At 38.4% G+C, this 23,292-nt stretch overlaps 1 protein-coding gene across 35 annotated transcripts in view; it reads left to right on the top strand.

Moving 5' to 3' along the window:
* TCF4 (transcription factor 4) overlaps window positions 1-21,252 on the top strand; it is a 345,979-nt gene extending 324,727 nt beyond the window's left edge. For 23 of the 35 annotated variants that reach the window (XM_019722107.3, XM_088798011.1, XM_019722078.3 and 20 more), the window contains 5 exons: window positions 10,317-10,452; window positions 12,086-12,248; window positions 15,654-15,883; window positions 16,320-16,460; window positions 16,648-21,252. In XM_019722107.3, coding sequence (XP_019577666.1) covers window positions 10,317-10,452; window positions 12,086-12,248; window positions 15,654-15,883; window positions 16,320-16,456 — 666 coding nt within the window. In that variant the 3' untranslated portion in view covers window positions 16,457-16,460; window positions 16,648-21,252. The remainder of the gene's footprint in view (window positions 1-10,316; window positions 10,453-12,085; window positions 12,249-15,653; window positions 15,884-16,319; window positions 16,461-16,647) is intronic. The other 12 variants (XM_074339930.2, XM_019722094.3, XM_074339922.2 and 9 more) reach the window with 1 other exon arrangement.
* The last annotated feature ends 2,040 nt before the right edge of the window (window positions 21,253-23,292 follow it).

The raw sequence follows: 23,292 nt of genomic DNA, 5'->3' as shown, positions 1-23,292 counted from the left end.
CAAAATAAGAAGAGAGGGTTTAGGCAAAGCAGATTTAGGAGTGAAATCCTAAAAACAAAGCTTTAATAACATTTCTGAAATGCGAGGAGTCTACCTAATTGGTTGACATTTGTGCATAATTATAGCTTCCTGAATATCCATAAATTGTCTTAAACTCTAAAGTTGAGTTTAACCACAAGATCTGTCCAATATTAGTTAAATGACATCTTTGAGAAAGCATTATCCTGATTTACAATAGCCACGTTCATTTTCAAGCAGTTAATTGGACGTATTGTCAAAAACCAAGGTATTGAGTTTCCACATTTTAATTTCATATTTGCCTCTCGCCGGCTTCTGCACAGGGACGGGTCTCGTTTGGACCTGAACGTGTGTGAAAGTTATTGGAGAATGGTAGTCTCTGGGTAATGTTTCTGTAAGCTGCCCAAATTTTTCCCCCTGTCGTCTAGATGGGAAACAGCTGGTTTTTGTTTAAAAAGCTGTTTTGCGAAATGTCTGAATCTTGAGGTGTAGAACTGAGGTCACCAGTAAAGCAGGTGCTCAGGAACAAGTGAGAAATACTCTGGGGACCGGCTGGCCCTGTAATCTTCTGCAGGGTACTTCCTATTAGGGGAAAAAGTGTTAAAGTCGGCTCGTTTATTTAGGACACAAACAGATATAAGTAAGTAATCGCATTAGCGATGCTGTTAGAAGTTGAGTATCTTGAACACAGCCAGCCTTTGAGTAAATAATTAGCTCGGTATGAAAGAAACCAGAATGTTCATTCCCCTCGCAAGGTTTCCAATGCAAAAGTCCAACGCTTTCGCTTCCTTTAGATATTATAAGTGCTTGAGTTTCCACTTTGAATACACCAAGAGCGAAAGAACTACAATTTCACATAAGTAGTACCGTAAGCCAGTACGTCCTTTGAGTTATGGATGCCATCTCAAGGAAAGGGACAAAAGACGCCTAAAACGGCAGGACTGGTACTGGAGCGGTTTTGAAGAAGGCGAAGTAGGAAACATGTGGAATCACTAGAGGCCAGTGCACGTCAGATATCCACCAGTATGAAGATGAAAGGAAACAGCCTCCTCCCCTGGGAGCTGGAGGTTATTAGCAGCTGTTTATCCAGTCGGGAATAGAGATTAACATTGTATTTTTTTTTTTTAAGAGCTAGAAGAAAATTGTTTGGGAAGTTGGCTCTTCATATCAAGTCACTATGCATTGCCAAAAAAAACTTCCTTTCTCAGAACTCATGTACTAGAGTTGAGCAATGTTATGATTCTCTGAGAAACTGGATTAGCAAACAGTCTATCTCCATTAGATGGAACACGAAAGGACAGAAACGGATGGATGGACGTCTGCCATTGACACATTCTCGGGCACTCTTTAAAATGCGAAACAAGCTGTTTGGTCTGTTACCTGTCCTCCAGCCTGCCTCTAAAGGGGGAGTTCTTCCCCTATTCCCCCCGCCTTTTCCCCCTCCGCCCTAACTTAATCTTTGCCACTCTGAGGCATACACAGATGGATTTTGCACATACCTACTGCTTGTAAAATGCCTTTTCATGACATATTGGGGAAGCTGCTTAGTACTCTGGAGCTTTATTCTCAAAAAGAAAAAAAGAGTTGGATATTGGTATTCTCTGATTTAATGCTACTCTTAATGTCATTTTCTTTTATTAAATCCTTTCTTTCGCTTTTGATCTTCTTTATAGCAGAGCCACTGGTCATATGGAAACTATTATTGGGAGATGAAAGACTACATTGCAGTTAAATAAGAGTGAATCATTTGGGCCAATAATACACACATACAGTGAGGTACCGTTTGTGTCCAAATGCCGTATGTTGTTCACTTTGTGGCAAAGCCACTGAGGTTTATAAAGAGCTTTACAAAAATATGCTTTTTTGTCCTGAAATATATAGTCTGACAATATGAAAATATATTAATATGCAATCCTTAGCTACTTATTCATATAAGTATAATATCTAAATATATACATATAATATCTAAGTATAATGTCACTTTTCAATGTCAAATCCTACTTTCATTTAAAGTTGAGATGCTCTTTCATTAATGTTAAATATGTTTTGTACAAATATATTTAGATAATCTATATCAAAATTTTGACCATCATTCAAAACCTGACTAAAACGTTGCCTTTTTCTGAAGTAGTTCCTATTTTCTCAATCTGATAGTTTCACCCATCCTTTAAAACCCTACATGAGCTTGGATTCCTTTATAACATTCATCTTCTTTTGCCTTACATAGTAATTATATTAATCCACCATAAGCTAAAAGCCGATAGTGTAATAGGCATGTCTTTTATTATTTTTCTGAAAATGCCTAAATAGTGTCATGCATACAGGAGACATTCAGAAGGCATTTGTTGAATTAAATGAAATGTTTATTATTTGATAGACATATACTAAGTGTATATTCAACAATATCAGAAGGTTTTAGATTTCAGAAATAGTCTCACAGACACATACCATTTGTGTCATCATTTACTATTTAGGAAGCATCTAATTGCACATTGTAATACTAACAACCCTGTAGAGTGAGCTCTGCACCCATTCCTTGCCCTGGGAATTCCTTACATTTCAAGGTAAGTATAGGCTTTACGAATGGCAACAAAACAATCATTGAGGTGATACCCTGCCCTATTAAAACAGTGTCCTTGAGTATGCGTTAAGGGTGGTGTTGGAAATGCACGATCAGGAGAGAACCTGTCCAAGCTTACTGAGAAGATGAGACTTCTGGAGACCCACACAGTCCAGGCGGAGTCAGAGTAGGGATATGTGGGACCACTAAATGAGAAGTGGTTGGTGAGTTGTGCAGAGGAAACCATCCTGGAAGATGGAGCAGGGAGGGCTTTGCTCAAGCCTTGGTGATGTGGGAATGAATGCAGCAGATAAGGGATCAGAGTAGGTAACTACCTAGATTCAGATTAAGGACTTTAACAGTGGGAGGGAACTGGAAAGGCCCTAGGATGTCCAGGTGAAGGATGCATAAAGTATTGATCTTAGACTTGATCCATAGAATAAGGAAAATCCATGCTAGAACTTTGATTTGTGAGGGACCAAGTGATGGGTGGAGAATATGGCTTTTAGAAAGTGATGGGAAAGAAAAGATTATTTGTTTAGGCAAGTTTCTTTACACTTCCACTTCCTTTCCAAGTATTTTACAATAAGCATGTGTTACTTGGATGACAAGAAAAGCATTTTAAACATAAAGGCCAGTTAGGTAAGGATAAACTCCTAGTCATGGACCTTGTGGACTGGCTACAGAGTGCTTTGTGTGGCAGCCAGCCACGTGATTGTGTACTCAGCGGGGGTGCTGCTTGCACTACAGGGACCCGGAACTGCACGTCGTGTTCCGTCGTCTATTCCTTCACCCTAAACAGAAAAGGTGCTTACAAGGAATTGCAACATTTCACCATAATCTCTGTGCCAGATAGGCTTGGTTCATTAGGCATGGGTTAATTTTAGTTCTCTACTCATTAACCTGCTACCTGGGCAGGGGAGGGATGAAATGGACTCTGGTAACCACCCCTCAAGGTCCCTGCTTGGTGGACTGCATCCAGTTATGGTTTCCACTGTAGGAAAATGATGTAGAAAATTGGGGGTGGGGAGGTGGAGATACAGAGGAGAGAAATGAAACAGTTGAATAGATGGAACTTACAAGTTGAGAAAAAAAAAAAAGATGAACTGAAATCAGATAACGGCCGTTTGCATCTCTCGAACTAGATCACAGAATCACTCAGTTTAGGCATTTTGAGGGACTGTCACGCAAGTTTCAGCCTAGGTGATCAGATGACAAGTCAGCACTGCCAAGATCAATCTCATTTAGATCATGTTTAAATCCTCTTGAAAATTATCTTATCACCTGGAGAATAATCGTTAAATCAATCTCCAAGAATTGTCCAGTAAGGAATTACCTTAAATTTCAGGCAAAGCAGAGGTGAAGCTGTGAGATTTCTGGGAGGAAAACATATGTGTTCTTGAGACAGTTAGGACATTTTCTCCCAATACACATCTCCCAAGAATTAAAACGCAAACAAAAGAATTGAATCCAGATCAGACTTTGGTGAATAGTCCTTTAAATGTTTAATCACATGAATTAAAAAAAATAGTCTGATAATTTTTTAAACTGAGAAATATGGAAATTGAATTTGTGGTGGAAAGGTGTCCTAGATGTTAGAACTTTCCTGCACAAAATAATTGGTTGTTAGAGATAGGTCTTGTTTTCTATAGCATCTGGGTGCCTCTGGTATTGTTTTCTCACGGTATCCATCTCCTGCTGCTATTTCATGAACTTCCAGGCTCCCACCGGTGAGCTATTAAAAAAGTTTGCATGACCACTTCCCACCTCTTTAAAAGATGCACTTTTGGCCTAAATGATGTTTTGCATCTTTGGGAAAATAAGTTTGCTTTCCTCTAATAAGACAGAGATCTGGCAAGATAATTGAAACTGAAATCTAGCACTCTACAACTGTCGTGTATAATTGATATTTCATGGGGAGATTACAGTTCAGACACCAAAACTGTTTTCTGTGTCAATGGGTGTCTAATTACAGTAAAAGCCCATCAACTTTTCTTTTGTGTTTATGGCAAAACATGAAGAGAAAGAGAAGAGAAAAGTAAAAGTTCCCAGGACTTTTTTTCTTTGTTTCATTCTTTAAAACACACACACACACACACACACACACACACACACACACACACACAAATAACCTATGCCTTAATAACAAAAGAAAAATTTTGAACCAGATGCATTAATAACAAACTTTCATTTTGATAATACCAAAATGTTTCTAATGGCATATCTGGTTTTGGGGCATTATCACTCGGTCTAGAAATTGATAACAAGTTTCCTAAATTGCCCATCCTGCGCTCCTTTAGAAGGATTATGGTAGTAGAGAAGGAACTGAGGTCTGAAAGCCTGTTTTGAAGCAGTTATCTCTGGAGATAACATTAACAAGGATTGAATAACTGCCAAATGAAATTTAATACATTTTCCCATCCATGAAATAGGCCTCTTAAATACAACAGAATAATTACTTTCACAATACTCCCTGGAAACAAAGAGAGCAGAAACATCGAATGTCTTTTTTGTTTGTGGTGTTTGTTGTTAGCTTGAGGATCAGGATAAGGGTATTTACCAGGATGCTGTATGCATCCCCACATAAAAACAGCCTTGCCAACAGCCGCCTGATTTGAAGCTGCATATCTTTTAAATCTGTTTATGTTGGCGGAGTTGTGGCAAATATTAAATTTTGTAATTTAGTTAGACATCTTAGCCTTGGCCTGAGTTGGTGAACTATGACGTTTTTTCCTCTATGACAAAGAAAACTAAAATGATTTTCATATCCGTATCTATATATATACACAGACACACACACCCAAGTATACACACACAGTTTTGAAACAAAGCTCCAGGAAATAAACCCCTGTTGTCCCTTAAATCTGATATCTATCCAATCAAATTGTTCAATATTGTAACAAGTTTTCTGAGTTCAAAATCTGTGTTAGTCCTCTAATTAGATGTCCCCTAAGTCCTTAACCATTTCCGGCCTTAGCTTGCTTACCTGTAAAATAATGAATTTTGGCCTACCTGGTTTCCTAGTGTCTCTAAGCCCTCAAACTCTGTATACTGTGATTGAAAAGTCCTTCTATTATATCAGTCCTTTCCTCAGAAAGTAAGGTTATTTAAAATTATATGGTGCTTACATGATTCAAAAGAAGTAATGCACTTAAAGTTATCTGATTATTCCTAGTGATAAGTTACATTAGCACAGGAGAATTTAAATAGCTGTGTTGGAACTCAAATATAACGACCTAAGATGCAGTGTAACTTAGATATTGGGGCATATGAATCATGACTTAAGGGCCTGTGGAAGGGGCAGCCATGTTTGGACCACACTCCTCCTCCTCTTCTGTAGCTCATTGGACAAGGAATGGAGACACCTGATCGGAGGGTGGCCCATTCATAGAATGGCCCATGTCTGCTTCAAAATGATGAGCTGGCCATCAGATGATCTTGGCATTCTGAAGTCAGAAACACTGAGACAGAGATGGAGTTAGCCGCACACACAGAACCTGAAAGAGTGTAGCACAAGACACCATGAAGGAAAAGTCCAGGCTAGAAGCAGAGAGAAGCAGAGGTACCAGCAGAGGGACTAGGGAGGCTGGAATGGCTCTTGAGAGACAAGGAGTGGCTCTTGGTCCTGAGTGTTCTCCAGGTCCAAATTACAGAAATCTTCATAATAAAGCTCTTTTTACTCGAACAAACCTGAATGAGGCTCTGGTTCTTACTATTAAAACTGTCCCACTAAATTGGTCAGTGCACAGGAATCTCACAGAAGATCACTAGACGCTCCCAGAGAACAGGCGCCACATCCAGGCTATTCACCTCTGTGTCCCCAGCACCTCACAGAGGGACAAGCATGGACCAGATTAGTAAATATGTGTTGAATTAATAAATGTACTCTTTGATCAATTAACAATTATTGAATAATTTTTAGATTTTAGTTCTTTTACTTTTAACATAAATATAACTAAAACCACATTGTATGGGATTATTAGAAGGCTCTTAAAGATTGCAAAACAAATAATTTACAGTCAATATTGATAAAACTGTTTTCATAGGTTGGCTTTCAGCATTAAACTATTGCTTATCTAGATGAAAAGTCGATCAAAATAGGGCTTTAATGAAGTGTACATTTTCTTTAAAAAAGGGAAGCCACCATCCTTAGAATCTATGTGTGGATAGAAGGAATCACCTTTTTTCTAATTACATTATTATATATATATTGTGTGGAAGGTGGACAAATCCTGACCCTTCTATATAGATGGCAATATTGGTTCCTCCGTCTGTTTCTGAGTTATTCTAGTGATGGATTGGTGTTGGCCATCCATTGTCTGTCTTTCCTTGTCTCTTATGTGACCAGAAATAATATTTCTGAAAGAGAGTTAATAAGACATGCTGTTTGTGGCCAAGGAAGCATGCAAACCAAAGCTTATTCTTCGGATTGGAATGTTACTTCACAGCTACAGGCAATGGAATTGATCCTGGAGAATCAAGGTCATTACCACGTGGATCTGGACCTATTTTCAGTCATTCGTTTGACCTGGAACACACATAGTTTACAAGGGAGGCCTTAAAACGTTAAGGATAACTTTGCCTCCAACTTCTTTTATGGAAAATGACTGATACATTATTTGAGATGATCTAAGATGATCTGTAGAAAAATATATACAATGAGGTAACATGTATGGCTAAAATGTAAGCAAAAATATAGCTGGAACAACTATGTTCTCACACGTTTATCATATTTAAGATGTGACTGTCATTGTGTAGGAGAAAGATTTAAAATCAAATGGATGTGAACAAAGTAGAGACAGAGCATGTGAGGAAGGTCATAGGTCAAGGCAGTCTGAGTTCTGAGGGACCTTGAACTGCACAGACCCTCATTGTTGGGTCGTGTGCAAGAGTTTCCAGTCCCAGTGCGACACCAGCTATAGTTACTGCCAGTTGTTTTGCACATTGCTTCTTCTTGCAATACACATCTATAACTTCTAGTATTGTTTTCTCCATTTTGGATTTCAGTAACTTACCCACGCTTACACAGCTATCAAAGAAACCAGTTACAGTTAAAATCTAGATATTGTTGACTCTCATATGCTTTTTACTGTCTCTCATACCGTGTTTCCCTGAAAATAAGACCCAGCTCTAATGTGTCTTTTGGAGCAAAAATTATATGAGACCCGGTATTATATTATATTATATTATATTATATTATATTATATTATATTATATTATATTATATTATATTCGTTCTTATATTACAATAAGACTGGGTATCATATTATATTATATTATATATATTATATTATATTACATTACATTACATTACATTATACCGTCTTATATTAAAATAAGAGTGGGTCTTATATTAATTTTTGTTCCAAAAGACACATTAAAGCTGATGGTCCGGCTAGGTCTTTTTTTGGGGGCAACACGATGGTAAACGAGGCAAAGAAAATATAAAGGTAATAGGTTGTGAGTTCTTTTTCCCTCCTGTAACAACTAATCTCAGTGTGATCCAGACGGGGAAAAAAAGAAATTGCAGGATCAATGTTTTATGTTTTAAATGAAAAGCAAAATATTAACCTTAAATTACATCATAGATGACTACAAAGAAGATTTGAAAGTTGTAATGGAATGATTCAAAAACAGTAGTATGTACCTCTGCTGTGTTCAAATCTGTGGCCGCCTTCAGTGATTCCAACTTAGAATCATCCGTTAAATCCACTGGCAATACAATTACTGGTATTGAATCAGCACTAAGGTAAATATTTAGGTTAACATTGATTGACAGAGTTAAGGAGCTACCATTTGATCAAGGCCTGTAACATTCATGCTTACAAGTTGACATCTTAGATTGAAAGGATAATCGATTGAATCAGTGTTGTAAATGCACAAATTTAAAAACAGAAATCAAAACCTGAATGGAAAATAGCTATCACTCTTTGTTCAGATGGAAAATAAAAACATATCCCAACAGTGAGTGAGAAGTGGTTGGACTGTGTGGTCAAGGGCTGCCGATAAGAGATTAGGCTTCAGTTACAAATGAAAGACAGCAGTGGTGTTACATATGTGAAAAGGGTTTACACTTATTCCGTGGAACTCCAGAAATTGTAACTAGAACCAGGGAAGGTACAAGGAGACCGACTTGTGGTGACAATGGAATGGACGGACTGCTTTGGGAGATAATCAGTGTCTCAGGACGCATGCAGCACCCACCTAGAAGCTAGATCACCACTGTTCAGAATGTTCCGGGAAAGAGCACAGACCACAGGTGGCAGACAGCACCAGGCTCCTCAGATCTCACATTTATACTTACACTCGTGATGCTCATGAGTCTTTAAATCCTTTACTATTCTTGCTACATTTTGAATCTGAGCAATTAGTATAATGTATAATGACCCTTCTTCCCCTGCCCTGCATGATTTCCTTCTGTATTGTTCTGGAGTGTAACTGTGATACTTTATATGAGGCTACCGTTAGATAGCACGTGCTTTTGTTCAGTTCTGTGAATGTTACTGTTGTTTCTTACTGTTGTTGCATTCTTTGGAAATAATCTTTTTAAACATTTGTTACCGAGAGTGAAGATTCTCCTTTGTGGCTTGGTATTTGGGGCTGGAAAAAAAAAATTAAAGTTTTTGATTCATAGCCATCTAAATTCACGGATAAATGTTTTCAGTGTTAGATCCATTTTTTTCTGTGTAAATGTTCGCCTAACAATAGGCTAAGAAAATAACTACTTGGAAATGCAAACGAAAGTGTAAGCTACTCATGTTCCTCTTGGTTTGCAAATGCTTAATGGTTTTGCTTTAAGGCGTGTGCTATAAAGTTAGCAATTGCTGTCTCAGTGCCATGAGTTCAACATCTCTGGACCCAGAGTAGGTAGTAGTAGTTAATAAAAAGCTCAGCAGTATTTTTGTCAGACCAAGTCATCATGCTGTACCCTATAATTTTATTCTTGGAAGCATAAAAAGTGTTTACAATATGGTGTCTTCCTAGGATCAGAAGAGTGAAAAAAAAAAAATGGAAAAATGTCCAAACATCTTTGCATGGCAATGATGGCATTACTGGTGTGTTTAATAAAACCTTTATTGGTACATTTTCCGGTGTGGTGGCATTGGCAGAAACGGTCCCCCTTTGGATTTGGAACTCAGCAGCTGATGAAATACAGTAAACATTAATTTGGAATGGGCTGCCAGTTTTGGAAAGCCAGGTGACATTTTATTATATTTGTACCGAGCAGGGGCTACGTCCCATACTGCTGTAGCTTCCGCTGTCAGAGGCTTAGCTGGCATTATGGAAAAAAAAAATGGCAGGCCTGAGAATCTTATCCCCTGAAATGAAAGTCGAATGCCAAATTGAAATTCCTGTAGGATTTCCGATAGCAATGGGGGAATTGAGAAGCCCACAATTAAGCATATGGGCATTAAGATAATTGTCAGATCTGTTGGCGGACATGATAGAAGACAGATGGGTACGAATCAGTGCGCTCCACTGCAGCACCCTGGGAGACAATTTGACGTTTTACCTGCCTGAGCTACTCTGCCATATTTGTCACTGAATGTACAGCACAGCATCTTACTGTTAAGTGTTTTTGCAGGGTACTATAGGTGAGTATGTGGTCCTTCAGCGCCCTCTAGTGAAATGCATTTGGGAGTTTCGTTTTTCAAAGGCCAGTTCTTCCTTCATCAGGTCCTTGCTCCCTTCGACTTCTGGTTCCCACTAAACTTGATGTTTCCTCTCACCCTTGCAGGTTGGGGCCCATCGTGAAGATGGCGTGGCCCTGAGAGGCAGCCATTCTCTTGTGCCAAACCAGGTTCCGGTTCCACAGCTTCCTGTCCAGTCTGCAACCTCCCCTGATTTGAACCCACCCCAGGACCCTTACAGAGGTAAGTCCACCTCAGAGGGCACTTCTGACCTCACTTAAACAACAATAGAGCTAGTGTTGATCCCACGCTTACTTGGCATTCATCCCTCAGCAAGCACTGGCAGAAAACCAAGAATCAAATTTGGTACAAAAATTGTAAGTAAATGGGAAAGTATTTAGAACATAGCCAGCTAATTGTGTTTCTTCAGTAACTGTTTTCCTCAAACATCCTCTGAAATTGTGGTACTATTTCAGCAGGAATGAGACAACAGACTGATGAGAGGAAATTTTATTTTAGCTATTTCCACATTTTACTCATTCAGGTCCTCTAATGTGGTTAGTTGTAGCCTGAAAATGATATTTCCAAATGAATAGGAAGGAAGGAAATTGTTTTTGTTGTTAAAGATTGAAGGAAATGTAGGTACATTTAAAAAAAAAAAATGGAACTTGGTTGGATGACTTTCACTATTGAGTCATCTAGCCCCGTAACGATTGCCTCATACTACTGACTGCAGTGGGCTTTTCATGACCCCTGGAAGTTGTACTGCAGGGACAAGACCTGGGTCCCATGCTCCCTGTGTTGACAGGCTGGCCAGGTGACTAGGAGACACTTAAATAACATCTTCTCATTCCCCTTACGTTTAGTATAAAAAATGATAACATGACCACAGGGATATGTATAAGCATTTCTTCACCTGTTAAACATGGTACTAATCTGAGTGTTAATTATATAGAGAGTAGGTAGGCCTCCCCATTTTATCTGACTAGTAATAATTTGGCGGACCTTCCTTTTAGAGAGCCTTTGGATTTTATTTTTCTGTCCTAGATCAGTGCTGCTTGAACGTTAGTGTGTATAAGCGTGACCTGAGCGTCTTGCTGAAATGTGGATTCTGATTCAGTAGATCTGGTTTTTCTGCATGTCTGATGGGCTCCTGGGTAATAAGGAAGTTCCTGGCCCATGGACGAAATTTTGAGCAAGATTCTAGACCACATAGATTACAATTACAAGTAGAGGGCAATACTCAATAGACATGCTTCTTCTACCTAGAAGTAAATGATCACATTAGGTTTGAGTTTTAAAATGTATTGTTGAGCAATGAGAAAGCTAGAAATTTCTTCAGTGAGCAGCTATCTGCTTTCCGTATGTACCATTTTCAAACGCTGATTACTCTTTGAGGATAAGAGAAGCCTAATTTCAGAATATCGTTAGGGTATCTATTGAAGTCTTGACTGCATGTATTTAGCATACTCCCTGGGAATTATATTTTAAGGACATTTTTCTATTAAATCATTGCATATGGAAGAAACTCGATATAATAGCTGATATTTACTTGGGTTCTTAATCAGAACATTGAGGTGTGTGATTTTCATGATTATGATTTTCATTGCAATTAAGTTGATGTTTTGTAGACAGTGAAATTACCATCTACTCCAAAAGATTGCAAAATAGAATTTAACCTCAGAGCCAATGCAGGGAAAACTTGTTTCCGCAGGTGCATTTTTGAAACTTCACCAGATAGCACGAAGAAAGTGACAGAAGGATCACAGTTCAGCAGGATGAATTCTATAGCTGGCACCTCCGCAGTCTGGGGTGCACGTGTGTGTGTGCATCTAGTCCTGGGTGGAAGTGTCACCTGGCCCCTTTTTTTCTGTAGGCATGCCACCAGGATTGCAGGGCCAGAGCGTCTCCTCCGGCAGCTCTGAGATCAAATCCGATGACGAGGGTGATGAGAATCTGCAAGACACGAAATCTTCCGAGGACAAGAAATTAGATGACGACAAGAAGGATATCAAATCAATTACTAGGTCAAGATCTAGGTAACAGTATATAATACTGTCGCTTCATTTAATTCCTTTATTGGACTTTGATGAAGTGAACAGAACAGGAAGAAACTATTCAGTTTTTTCCTGGCAGGTAAATCTACAGCTGAAAAGAAAATTAAAGGCCAACTCTAGGTGTACTAACGTATCGTTTAAGATACCTGTACTCTAGTGAAGCCTAAAATGTCTTTGCATTTATGAATTTGGACCCGGTGCTAATTACACATGGTAAAAACAATTTGTAACGTACTCAAATGCAAACAGTTGATTTTTTAAGACTATACTTATTCTACCAATTTGGTCAGAAATGTTCTCTCTGCAATATTTCTGAAAAGAGATCTTAGCAATATGGAAAACTCAATTGATGTATATACAACTGTCACATTTTTCTTACCTTGAACATGAGGAAATACTGATTTCCCAGCTTTATTCTAACCATGTTGAATATATATAAGACTTCTGCCTAAAGTGCTAATTTTTTTTTTCTCCTGGATACTCCCTCCTACAGAAAATACAACCAGAGGAAAATAGCTTCTGGTTGGTGTTCTTAAACACATTATTTGGTATCTTTAAATTAGAATTTGTCTCCTTGAACTTGAACTCTAATCAGATAATCAGATTTTTTTTTTTTATTTTTTTTTTTTATTTTTTTTTTTTTAATACCAGGACACCCTTGTTCTTTGCATTAATTCCTTTGGATTGTTTTTATTTGCAAATTAATGAAATTGTAGGAAGACTACACCTCCCTTTCAAAGGCTGTTGTTCTCAAGGTTATATCTAGTGTCCTTTAGGAATTAAGAACGTGCCACCTTTTTGTATTGCCTTTAGAATTGCTGAGATAAATTTTAACACGTCCTGCCACAAGTTCAAAAAATGCTGAAAGTTTCTACCTTGTTTCCCCGAAAATAAGACCTAGCCGGACCATCAGCTCTAATGGAGCAAAAATTAATATAAGTCCCGGTCTTATTTTACTTATTTATAGTAAAATAAGACCGGGTCTTACATAATATAATATAATATAATACTGGGTCTTATATTAATTTTTGCTCCAAAAGACACATTAGAGCTGATGGTCCGGCTAGGTTTTATTTTCAGGGAAGCAAGGTAGCTGATACCTTTCCACCATCATTGCAGTTTCCTGCCTCTTGGTCACACTGGTAAGAAATCCCAAGGAGGGGCTTTCATGTCCTTACCAGTTTCTCTGTTAGTCCAGTCAGTTCTTGGGAACTTCAGAAGTGGCTACAACTTACACATATTAATGGATCCATTGAAGTTTCAGTACATTTTAATTTGTTCTTATTTTGAACGGTCAGTCTTGTGACATTTACTTATGCCGTCAAAACTGTGTTGTAAGGCAGTGCTTTTCAAATCTAGGTAGTTTTCTTTGCATAACCAGTTGTAATTAGTTATTAGCCTGAATACGTTTGGAAAACAAGTTCCCATTTTCAGACCCACTTGTGAAAGGTATGGCACATATTTGATATGTAAATACATTGCCGAAATTTTTACCTTCTGGACTGGCCCAGCAGAAACTCGACTCTGTTCTCTTTTCACTTCTTACATCCTAGCTGTATAGTGGAATGTGGATGTGAATTAATAGTTGCCTTGATTTCCTTGCCCTCGGCAGAGGTCAAGGTGAAGGAAAGAGGGATCAGTGAAGGACGTGAGGAGGATCAGATGGCAGAGAAAGAGACCTTTTCCCCAATGGTTTGGTTCAGTTGTGTGTTCACCAGCACACAACTACTGCAGACAGTCACATCTGGAAGGGAGTTTAACCTCTGTGGAGATGAGTCAAGTCTTCCAGCATCTTTCTTTGGTGCCTCTCTCCTCCCCTCCCTTATAAATGTTCTTGGCTTACGTAGGCCATCTTTATGTGCAATGTGCTTGCAAAACAAGAACATCACTTCCATTTTTGATCAACTGGGGCTCCTCAACCATAGTTGATCCTTACTACAGTTTGGAAGTTACCCAGAGATTCTCCAAAGTGGAAGGTTTGGAGCTACATACTTTAAGCCAGCATTCATTAAACGTACACTGAATTGACTTGATGACTTCCCACATGGCTTCTAGTTCTGATATGTTGCGATTAACATCTTTATTCTGTGGACATTTCATATTCGTGGCATTTTAAAGTTGAGGTTAACCTTCTTGGTCCTTTAGATCAATGCTTGAAGCTCTAGGTTAACATCCTTACAGATGGTCACCTCCATATTGTTTCTTGTATTGGAGAGCCTATTACTGTTGGTGAAGTTCACTTTACTTTTGATGTCTCTCATACCCCCAAAATCTCTTACTCATATTAATTCAAAGTATTTCACACAGAGTTCTTCTTTCTGTTCTGCCTTCTCAAGACAAGACATCTCCCACGCCTTTTTTACATAATTGCCCATGAAAAATTTGAAGCCCTGATGCCATGAAACCTTCCTTATGTGATATGCTTTCCAGATGGCTCATCACCCTATTTGCCCTCGATTCAAATGTTTCTGATTTCTCAGCCTGACACCCACAAACAGGAGTCTTGCCTTTCCAGACGCCAGTGGGCCCAACTGTACCTTTAACGTGAATCCTACAATTTTTATGTCCTCACAATTAGAGATTAGCTTTTGGGCTTCATTTTTGACTCACAATGAAGTTGTGGTCATTTAGAACTGGTAGATGTTTTCTTTGGTTTTGTTTATTTTGCATAGCGCATATCAACTCAGGTTTCCCCACCTTGTTTGGGAGATCATAAACATCCATAATGCCAAAGGTCATGGAGATCATGTTTTTCTAACCTTTGTATTTAATACAAGGAGAAAATGAGCCTCCGATACCTTAAGGGCCTGAGCAGCCTTCCCAGCCCATTAATGGTGAAACCTGGACAAAGCCTCCTGTCTTCACTCCCGTTGCTCTGGCGTCTTCAATGTATGATCTTCATCCTGTTTAGTTGCATCATGTGACTTTCAATCGATCCACATGTTTTCTTTCAGTCATTTATCTTCCTCAAGTTTCAGATGTTACAGGATGAAAGTTGAAAAAGCAAAGCAGCTTCCGTCTGAAACTCTTTGTGAGTTGTCGCCATGCGGTGTAGCTTAAGCCTGAATTGAGTGTGGCCTGCTTGGCGGCAGGTCGCCTGACTGACAGAACCCTTGTTTCCCCTCTTGCCCCTACATTAGTAGGGGTTCGCCCTGGACCCTAACTTGAACCTCTTGGGTTTCATGTCTAGGAGAAACGGAGTGGCTTGGGTGTGGGCTGCCATGGCCACCTCAGCAATTGCAAGCTCGAGTGGATGGGAAAATCCTGCCAAGGTCAAGAGCTTGAGATGGAAACATTCCTGACGACTCTGGAAGCACACACAAGTAACGTTAACTGCCTTCTTTCCCCCACACCGTTAGCAAATGTTGCCTCCCTTTCGTCCCGCAGCAATAACGATGACGAGGACCTGACCCCGGAGCAGAAGGCGGAGCGGGAGAAAGAGCGGAGAATGGCCAACAACGCCCGCGAGCGCCTGCGCGTCCGCGACATCAACGAGGCTTTCAAGGAGCTCGGCCGCATGGTGCAGCTCCACCTCAAGAGCGACAAGCCGCAGACCAAGCTGCTGATCCTGCACCAGGCCGTGGCCGTCATCCTCAGCCTGGAGCAGCAGGTCCGAGGTCAGTGCCCCGGCGCGCGCCGCGGAGGGACGGGGATGGGCGCGCCCGCCGGAGCAGGAGCGGAGCGAGGACGATTAAGCCCCGTCTGGATGATCGTGGCAATTGCAGACCATACCTCAATCTATAAGGCAGCTCCCCTTTCCCCTGTAATTAACTTAGAGGACTCTCTTATAACGAAGGCTACATTGTTACGTTTCCCTGTGATTGGAGCTTAGTATATGTGCTTTACCTGCTTTCTTATACTGTGAAGTGGCTCCGCGAATTCAGCTTTACTAGTGATGGCAAAGCCACCTCTACAGTGCGCGCTTCCTAACGGCTCCTTTGTTCTGTAACATAAAAACGAAGAGACGGGGTCATAGCACAGGCAGGAGAGTGCACCCAGCCCTCTCCCGCAGCCTTGGCAGTAACTAAATGCTCTGTGCTTCATCCTCCACAGAAAGGAATCTGAACCCGAAAGCCGCGTGTCTGAAAAGAAGGGAGGAAGAAAAGGTGTCGTCAGAGCCTCCCCCACTGTCCTTGGCGGGCCCTCACCCCGGAATGGGAGACGCATCAAATCACATGGGACAGATGTAAAAGGGCAAGTGTGTTTTCAGCCGTATCTGAAATCTTCCCCTTGTTACTCCCACCACGGCGTCAGCCATAACAGTCACATTTTCCCCAAATTAACAGATTTTTTTTTCCGCTTGAAAAAAAGAATTTAAAAATAAAACATCTACTTCTGCTGTTATAAATGCATTAATTTTCCTCTCTTTTTTTCTTCTCAGGTCCAAGTTGCCACATTGCTTCATTAATACAAGAGACCACTTCCTTAACAGCTGTATTATCTTAAACCCACATAAACACTTCTCCTTAACCCCTTTTTTTGTAATATAAGACAAGTCTGAGTAGTTATGAATCACAGACGCAAGAGGTTTCAGCATTCCCAATTATCAAAAAACCGAAAAACAAACAAAAAAAAAAGAAAGAAAAAAGTGCAACTTGAGGGATGACTCTCCTTAACATATCATTCAGAATGTGCAAAGCGGTGTGTGCAGGCTGAGACGCAGCCCAGAGACTGAATGGCAATCTTTCCACACTGTGGAACAATGCATTTGTGCCTAAACTTCTTTTGGAAAAAAAAAAATATAATTAATTTGTAAGTCTGAAAAAAAATATTTAATTTAAAAAATTGTAAACTTGCAATAATGAAAAAGTGTACTTCTGAAGAAAACTACGTGAACGTTTTTGTTGGTATTCAAGTCAGCTAGTGTTTATAATTACTGGATATTGAATAAGGGAAGCGCGGCTGCCCTAGTAACAAAACCAGCAAACGTCCTGATGACAACGAAATGATGACATTAGCCATTCCTTAGGGTAGGAGGAACAGATGGATCTTATAGACCTATGACAAATATATATATAAATATATATATAAATATATATTAAAAATTTAGTGACTATGGTAAGCTTTTGTTCATTTGTTTCAGACTTTTTTCTCCTGTAAAAAAATAGTACTGATTAACTTTTTTAAAAGAAAGATTTTACTGTAAATACGGATTCTTTTTTTTTTTTTTTCTTTTGGTCTTATTTCTGTACCTTCTCCCCACTTTGTTATCGTAACCTGTAGTGCCAACTCTGCTTCCGGAGGGGTAGTGCAGGATGAAATGCTGACCCTAATGTTGCTTTTCATTCATAAATAAGTAGAAAGTTGTTTCTCCAGTCTTTTGGGAACACAGGACTTAAAAGTCACATCATGTGTAGATATTACAAGCAGCATTACCAAGACATGGCAAAAAGAGTTTGTCTGAACTGTAATGTTGCATTTGTGACCCTATTCTGGGATTTTCAGAGGTACAAGGTTAGAATGCTACAATGTTACCACTGTGCCTTCCAATGTTTATATCATCGGAAACATAACATAATCAAAGTGGCTGTGATTTAACAAAATGATTAAAGTGTTACCTACATGTGTAGCCGAAGTAGTGTGCAGTGAGGCGTTTCTGAATACATGGTCAGATTTTTGGAAAAAAACAAAAACAAAAAAAAGTTCAAAAACCATCAAATGAGAAAATTGCAAGTAGCGTGACAGAGCTGATTGATTTGTTGCTTTCTTGATTTTTTTTTTCAAAATGGGTTTACTAAGATGTAGATGACTTAACTGCCTCCTCCTTTGTCTGAAAAATGCCAATATTCAATCATCATGCAGCATTATAACAAGCCTTATAAGTCCTAAAGCATTAAGTTGCACTTTCTTGAGGAGGGGTAGTGCAGTGTTTCTCTGGCCAGTATGAATGAAGTTTATACTTAACATATTTGATAGAAACATAGATCAAGCTATGGCACAGCAACTCATCAGATAGCTAGCTTTGACGTCTGGGCACAATTGAACCAACTTCCATCGTGAATCTTTATAATGATTGACTTTGGTGTATAGTGCAGTAAACAAATAGTGCTCCTAGTTAAGTATTTGTCAGCATCCTTTTGTCTCTAACTCGTTTCTATTTTTACAGCCACACAATCTTGGCATGTATTAAGAAAAAAAAATCCCTGTTCAAGTAGTTTTTCCACCTATCAGCACTGAGTAAATGCCATAAATCCATCGAAATGGTCTAAATGTTCCATCTGTTCTCCTGTTTTGCCAGTTATATAGTAATGAAATACATTTGTAAATTTTATGCAACAAATGGCAAACGTATCATTATTTTGAAATTGTGTATGTAAAAGTTATATTTTTACATGTAGACTCTTGTTATTATGTGTTTTAATACATTGTATTGGTTTTTTTTTTTAAACTGTGTGCTTTAAAACACGTCTCATTTAAATGAAATAGTGAGCTACAAGAATCTGAATTTTATGTTCATTTCTGAAAAATGTAAGAACAAATAAGATAGTTACCACGTGGTCATCTTTTACAAATCCATAAACATTTTGATTAGCTATGTGTGTGTGTGTTGAAAACTGTAAATATGTTCAGTAGCGATAAAACTAAAAACTTTGATTTGTTGATAAGTTCCTAAAATGTGGAGGTGGATTAAAACCTTAGGAGAAGAGCAGAAATCAAACTTCACGAAAAGATGTTTTGAGGCTTTCCTGTGAAATGTACGAACAAAGGGGTTCAAAGAAGGGCATGGAAGACAATGTATACTGTCCCCTCCTCCTGAATAACGGCAAACCATGTGTACTTGTTCCCTCAGTATGTAAAGATTTCCTTTCAGTGGTACATTCTGCACTCATTTTGTATAGTCTACCAAGGCGGGTATCCCTAGGAACAATATTATATAGGAAGCAGGTATACTTTGATACATTCAGGATAAGTGTACAGAAGAAAATACGGTGTTTACTCTTTAGGGAACTGGAAACACTCCCTGCATTGATGTACATTTTAAGAATGGCACTTTTGATACACGTTATCATAAAGGTGCTTAATAGAGCTGATTTAAAGTTTTTCAGATCTGTAAACAAAGCAAAAAAATTAAATTGTAGTTATTTGATTATTTTTTAAATTGGTGCTTTATATTTTGTTCTCACTCAAACAGAGTAAAAGCTGCAATTTACTGTTCACCAGCTTTGATGTATTCATTACTCAGTAATGTAATACCTCTATTGTTGAATTCCCTTTGGAAATAAGTGATAAACTTTTTCTAACAGCCACCAGAAGCTGCTCACTACCTTTTGCTTGGTGGAGAATCATGGTCTGCACCTATCCGTAGTAACTGGGATGTATCCCCATTTAAAAAAAAAAAAAAATGAAAGGGAATGTGGCCTTTTTAGTGTGTTTTTTCTTGTTGTTTTGTAATTATCAAACCCAGGTAAGATATTGGTATCCTGCGCTGGATTTTCGAGTGAAATTTAGCAGAAGACAGTTAGGATGAAAGTACTATACAAAAATGTCATAAGGGTCCATACTGCACTATATATACATGATGATACATAGGCTGGGGATCTGTTTAAATGACTTGGACTTTAAAAGCAACTTGGAACAGTTGATCCACCTCCACATTCAAGTAATTTATGAATATGCAGAGTAGGGATCTGTTCACCTAGAAATTTTTACCATTTGTCTTCTGTGTAGCTGCAAGGAACACTAATGTTTATACAACTGTCAGTCCACCCAGTAACGCAACTGGTTCTGATTCAGTCTTCCGATTCCTTTTTGTTTTTTGCTTTTTTCCTATTTCTTGATTTTTTTTTTTTTTTAATCTTTATTTTGATGAGGGGTTGGGGGATGGGGAGGGAGTTGAACCAAGACTTGGGCTTAAGAGGATTTTCGTCTTGGATCCAACAGGCAGAATATGATATGTGTCCAAAAGTGAACTTGAGTCAGGAATGAAACAATTTCAGCATAAACAAGCACAAAAATTTAGTCTGCTGGCTGACTGGAAACAAAAAAAAAAAAAAAAATGTCAAGATGGAATATGATGAATTCCAACACAATGGGGCACCAAGGCCTTTAGGCCTCTCTTTATTTTGCTTTGGTTTTGTTTGTTTTTCTTTAGAGACATGCTCTTTCTCATGGGACTTGAAGTGGACTCATCTTTGTGCAGTGCTGGTTTTGCCATACTCATTTCAAGTATTATAGACATATGTAATGGTGAAAATATATGAACTGTGGCCTTTTTCATTCTTGTTACTTGTGATGCAATTAAGTGAAGATAAGAAAAAAAAAAAAAGCAGAGATTTACCATGTATCAGTGCCTGGCTTTTTGTTATAAAGCTTTGTTTGTCTAGTGCTCTTTTTGCTATAAAATAGACTGTAGTACACCCTAGTAGGAAAAAAAAAAACTAAATTTAAAAATAAAAAATATATTTGGCTTATTTTTCGCAGGAGCAATCCTTTTATACCATGAATATTACAAAAAAAAATTGTCAGATTCTGAATATTTCTTCTTTGTAGATTTTTGGAATCATTATGAGTAAAAGTTTGTTACTTTATTTTACTATTTAAAAGATGTTATTTTACCATGTGTTACTGAGATGAAACTGTATGGTAGCTTTTTTGTTTGTTTTTTGTTTTTTTTTTGTTTTTGTTTTGTTTTGTTTTTTAGTTGTAGGTCGCAGTGGGGAAATTTTTTGCGACTGTACACATAGCTGCAGCATTAAAAACTAAAAAAAATTGTTAAAAAAAGAAAAAAAGGGAAAACATTTCAAAAAAAAAAAGAAGATAAACAGTTACACCTTGTTTTCAATGTGTGGCTGAGTGCCTCGATTTTTTCATGTTTTTGGTGTATTTCTGATTTGTAGAAGTGTCCAAACAGGTTGTTTGCTGGAGTTCCTTCAAGACAAAAACAAACCCAGCTTGGTCTAGGCCATTACCTGTTTCCCATCTGTAGTTATTCGATGAAGTCATGTACATGACCGTTCTGTAGCAATAAATGTGCCATTTTTATAAACTGTTTCTGACACTTGTTTCATTTCATTTTGCATTGTCCATATAGCTCTGATTCTCTTCTGTAAGTAAAACCACATCTATATTTCATTTTCCAAGTGTTGGAGGTATTGACAGCTTAACAAACAAAACATACAAACAAACAAAAAAAAAATCACAAAAGCAAATTGAAAAGCAAAGCACATGATTGACCAAGGAAGAGATGCCCTTAATGAAAATGGAACGGGATGCATGCAAAACAAAAAGAAAACTGTCTAGAGGATTAACTAATTGAAGGAATATGATTAATGTGCGTGTAACACTGAAGCTATGCCTTTGAAGAGCTCTGAACTGCGCCAATGTTTTTTGGTTGTGCTGCAGCTTGCTAAGTCAAGTCAGCCTTAACCTTTTGGATCAGTTGGTCGACTGGCAGAACCTTCTCAGCTAGACCTTTTCAGTCAAAAATCTAAGATGAATTATTTTGTATCACTTTCTTAAGAGCCGAATATTGTTAACCACAATTACTATTACACTGTATTTATACTTTCTCAAACTGCCCACCCCTCTACTTCTGGTTGACTCTGTTGACTGAATCCAGATGTAACCAACCAGACTTTTTTTCTAACTTGTACAAACTGACGCGTGTCACCTATTGTGGGAGGAAAAAAAAATGTACAGATTAAAATTCAGTGTTATGTACTGTAAGTTAATATTTTTGTAGAATGGACATCAATCTGCTTTGCAAAACTTGGAGGCTGTTTCAACATTGCATTGTAGAAATGTACAGTAATGTATGCAATGAAAAGAGAGCCGCGGTAGACGAGCACTTCATAAAAGAATGTTCTCATCGAGTACATGGTATTTGGGGGATGTCTCCAGTATTGCTCTTGTATTCTTTCTAATGGGATTTAGTGACTAGTTAAGGAAAATGTTATAACACCATTTGGTTCACGTGTGACGTGCCCTCCATAGCCAAATGTTGGGATTTTTTTCTCTTTGGTTGGAATGTTTGCAGATATTTAAATTTAATGAAATTTCCAAAGATTTTGGTTGATAACCCCTTTTTCCTTCTAAATGATTTGAGATGTTCTTATGTTCTTACTGTGTGTTTTAAATATATACAAAAGAGCCACAAACATTTAGTCTTTTAGTATTATATTTGATCACGGAACTACCTGCTAAAGGGAAAATGAGCTTGGGCAGCACATCAGTGTCTCGCGTAGTCTATTAACATTATGTTTTATTTAAATGGACCACATTAAACTTGGACTTTGGTTCACTTTTCAAAGGGAAGTTAAATTGCTGGAGAAACCAAAATACTCCAAAGTTATGAAGATCCCAATATTGTTAGAAACAAAGAAGGGAAGACTCTCCAAAGAAGTTGAAATGGAATCATTTGTAGTCTTACAATTGGATCCATATAAGATTCATATAAGACCAAGTGAAATTTTTATTCTAGGCTTCAAGTGTAGACCACCTTTCTCTTGACTGACAGCCTAAGACTGCAAGCCACTTTAGAGGAGAGCTTGAAAACGAAAGGTCCACTATAGGGTGCTTTTCCCCTTCAAATCACCCCAGGATCGGACATGTAAATGGCCCTGGGAACCCTTAATGCTCTGCCAGCCAGAAATCGCATGTTCAGTAAGGTGTACGCCTACAGCAAACTAGATACACTGGTCATGGCATGTGTTAGAAAGAAACATGGCCAGTTTTGAAAGGACTAGAAGGGCAAGAAGAGCCATCCAGGGTCACCTGTTATTCTGGACAGATCCTTGAAATTGAGATGGTTTGATGAACAAATGAAAATCCGCAAGTCTCCAGGAAAGGAAGACTCAATGCCACAACTGGGAGAACACACTAGGTACAAGCATGAGTGCTTTGGCATGCAAGCCCTAGACACATGTTGGGTGCTACAGGGACAAAACAGTGACATTAACTAACCAGCTATTGCCTGGGTATTGGAGTGTTAGACCTTACGATGACTGAATCTGCACCTAAATACAGAGGGTGCCAAAAAAAATGTATACACATTTTAAGAAAGGAAAAAACTTTTAAAATTGTAATA

The sequence above is a fragment of the Rhinolophus sinicus genome, chromosome 4 (genome assembly GCF_057876585.1).
Source record: "Rhinolophus sinicus isolate RSI-liver-muscle chromosome 4, RSI-T2T, whole genome shotgun sequence".
NCBI lineage: Eukaryota > Metazoa > Chordata > Mammalia > Chiroptera > Rhinolophidae > Rhinolophus > Rhinolophus sinicus.
This window is presented reverse-complemented; position numbering and strand designations above follow the sequence as displayed.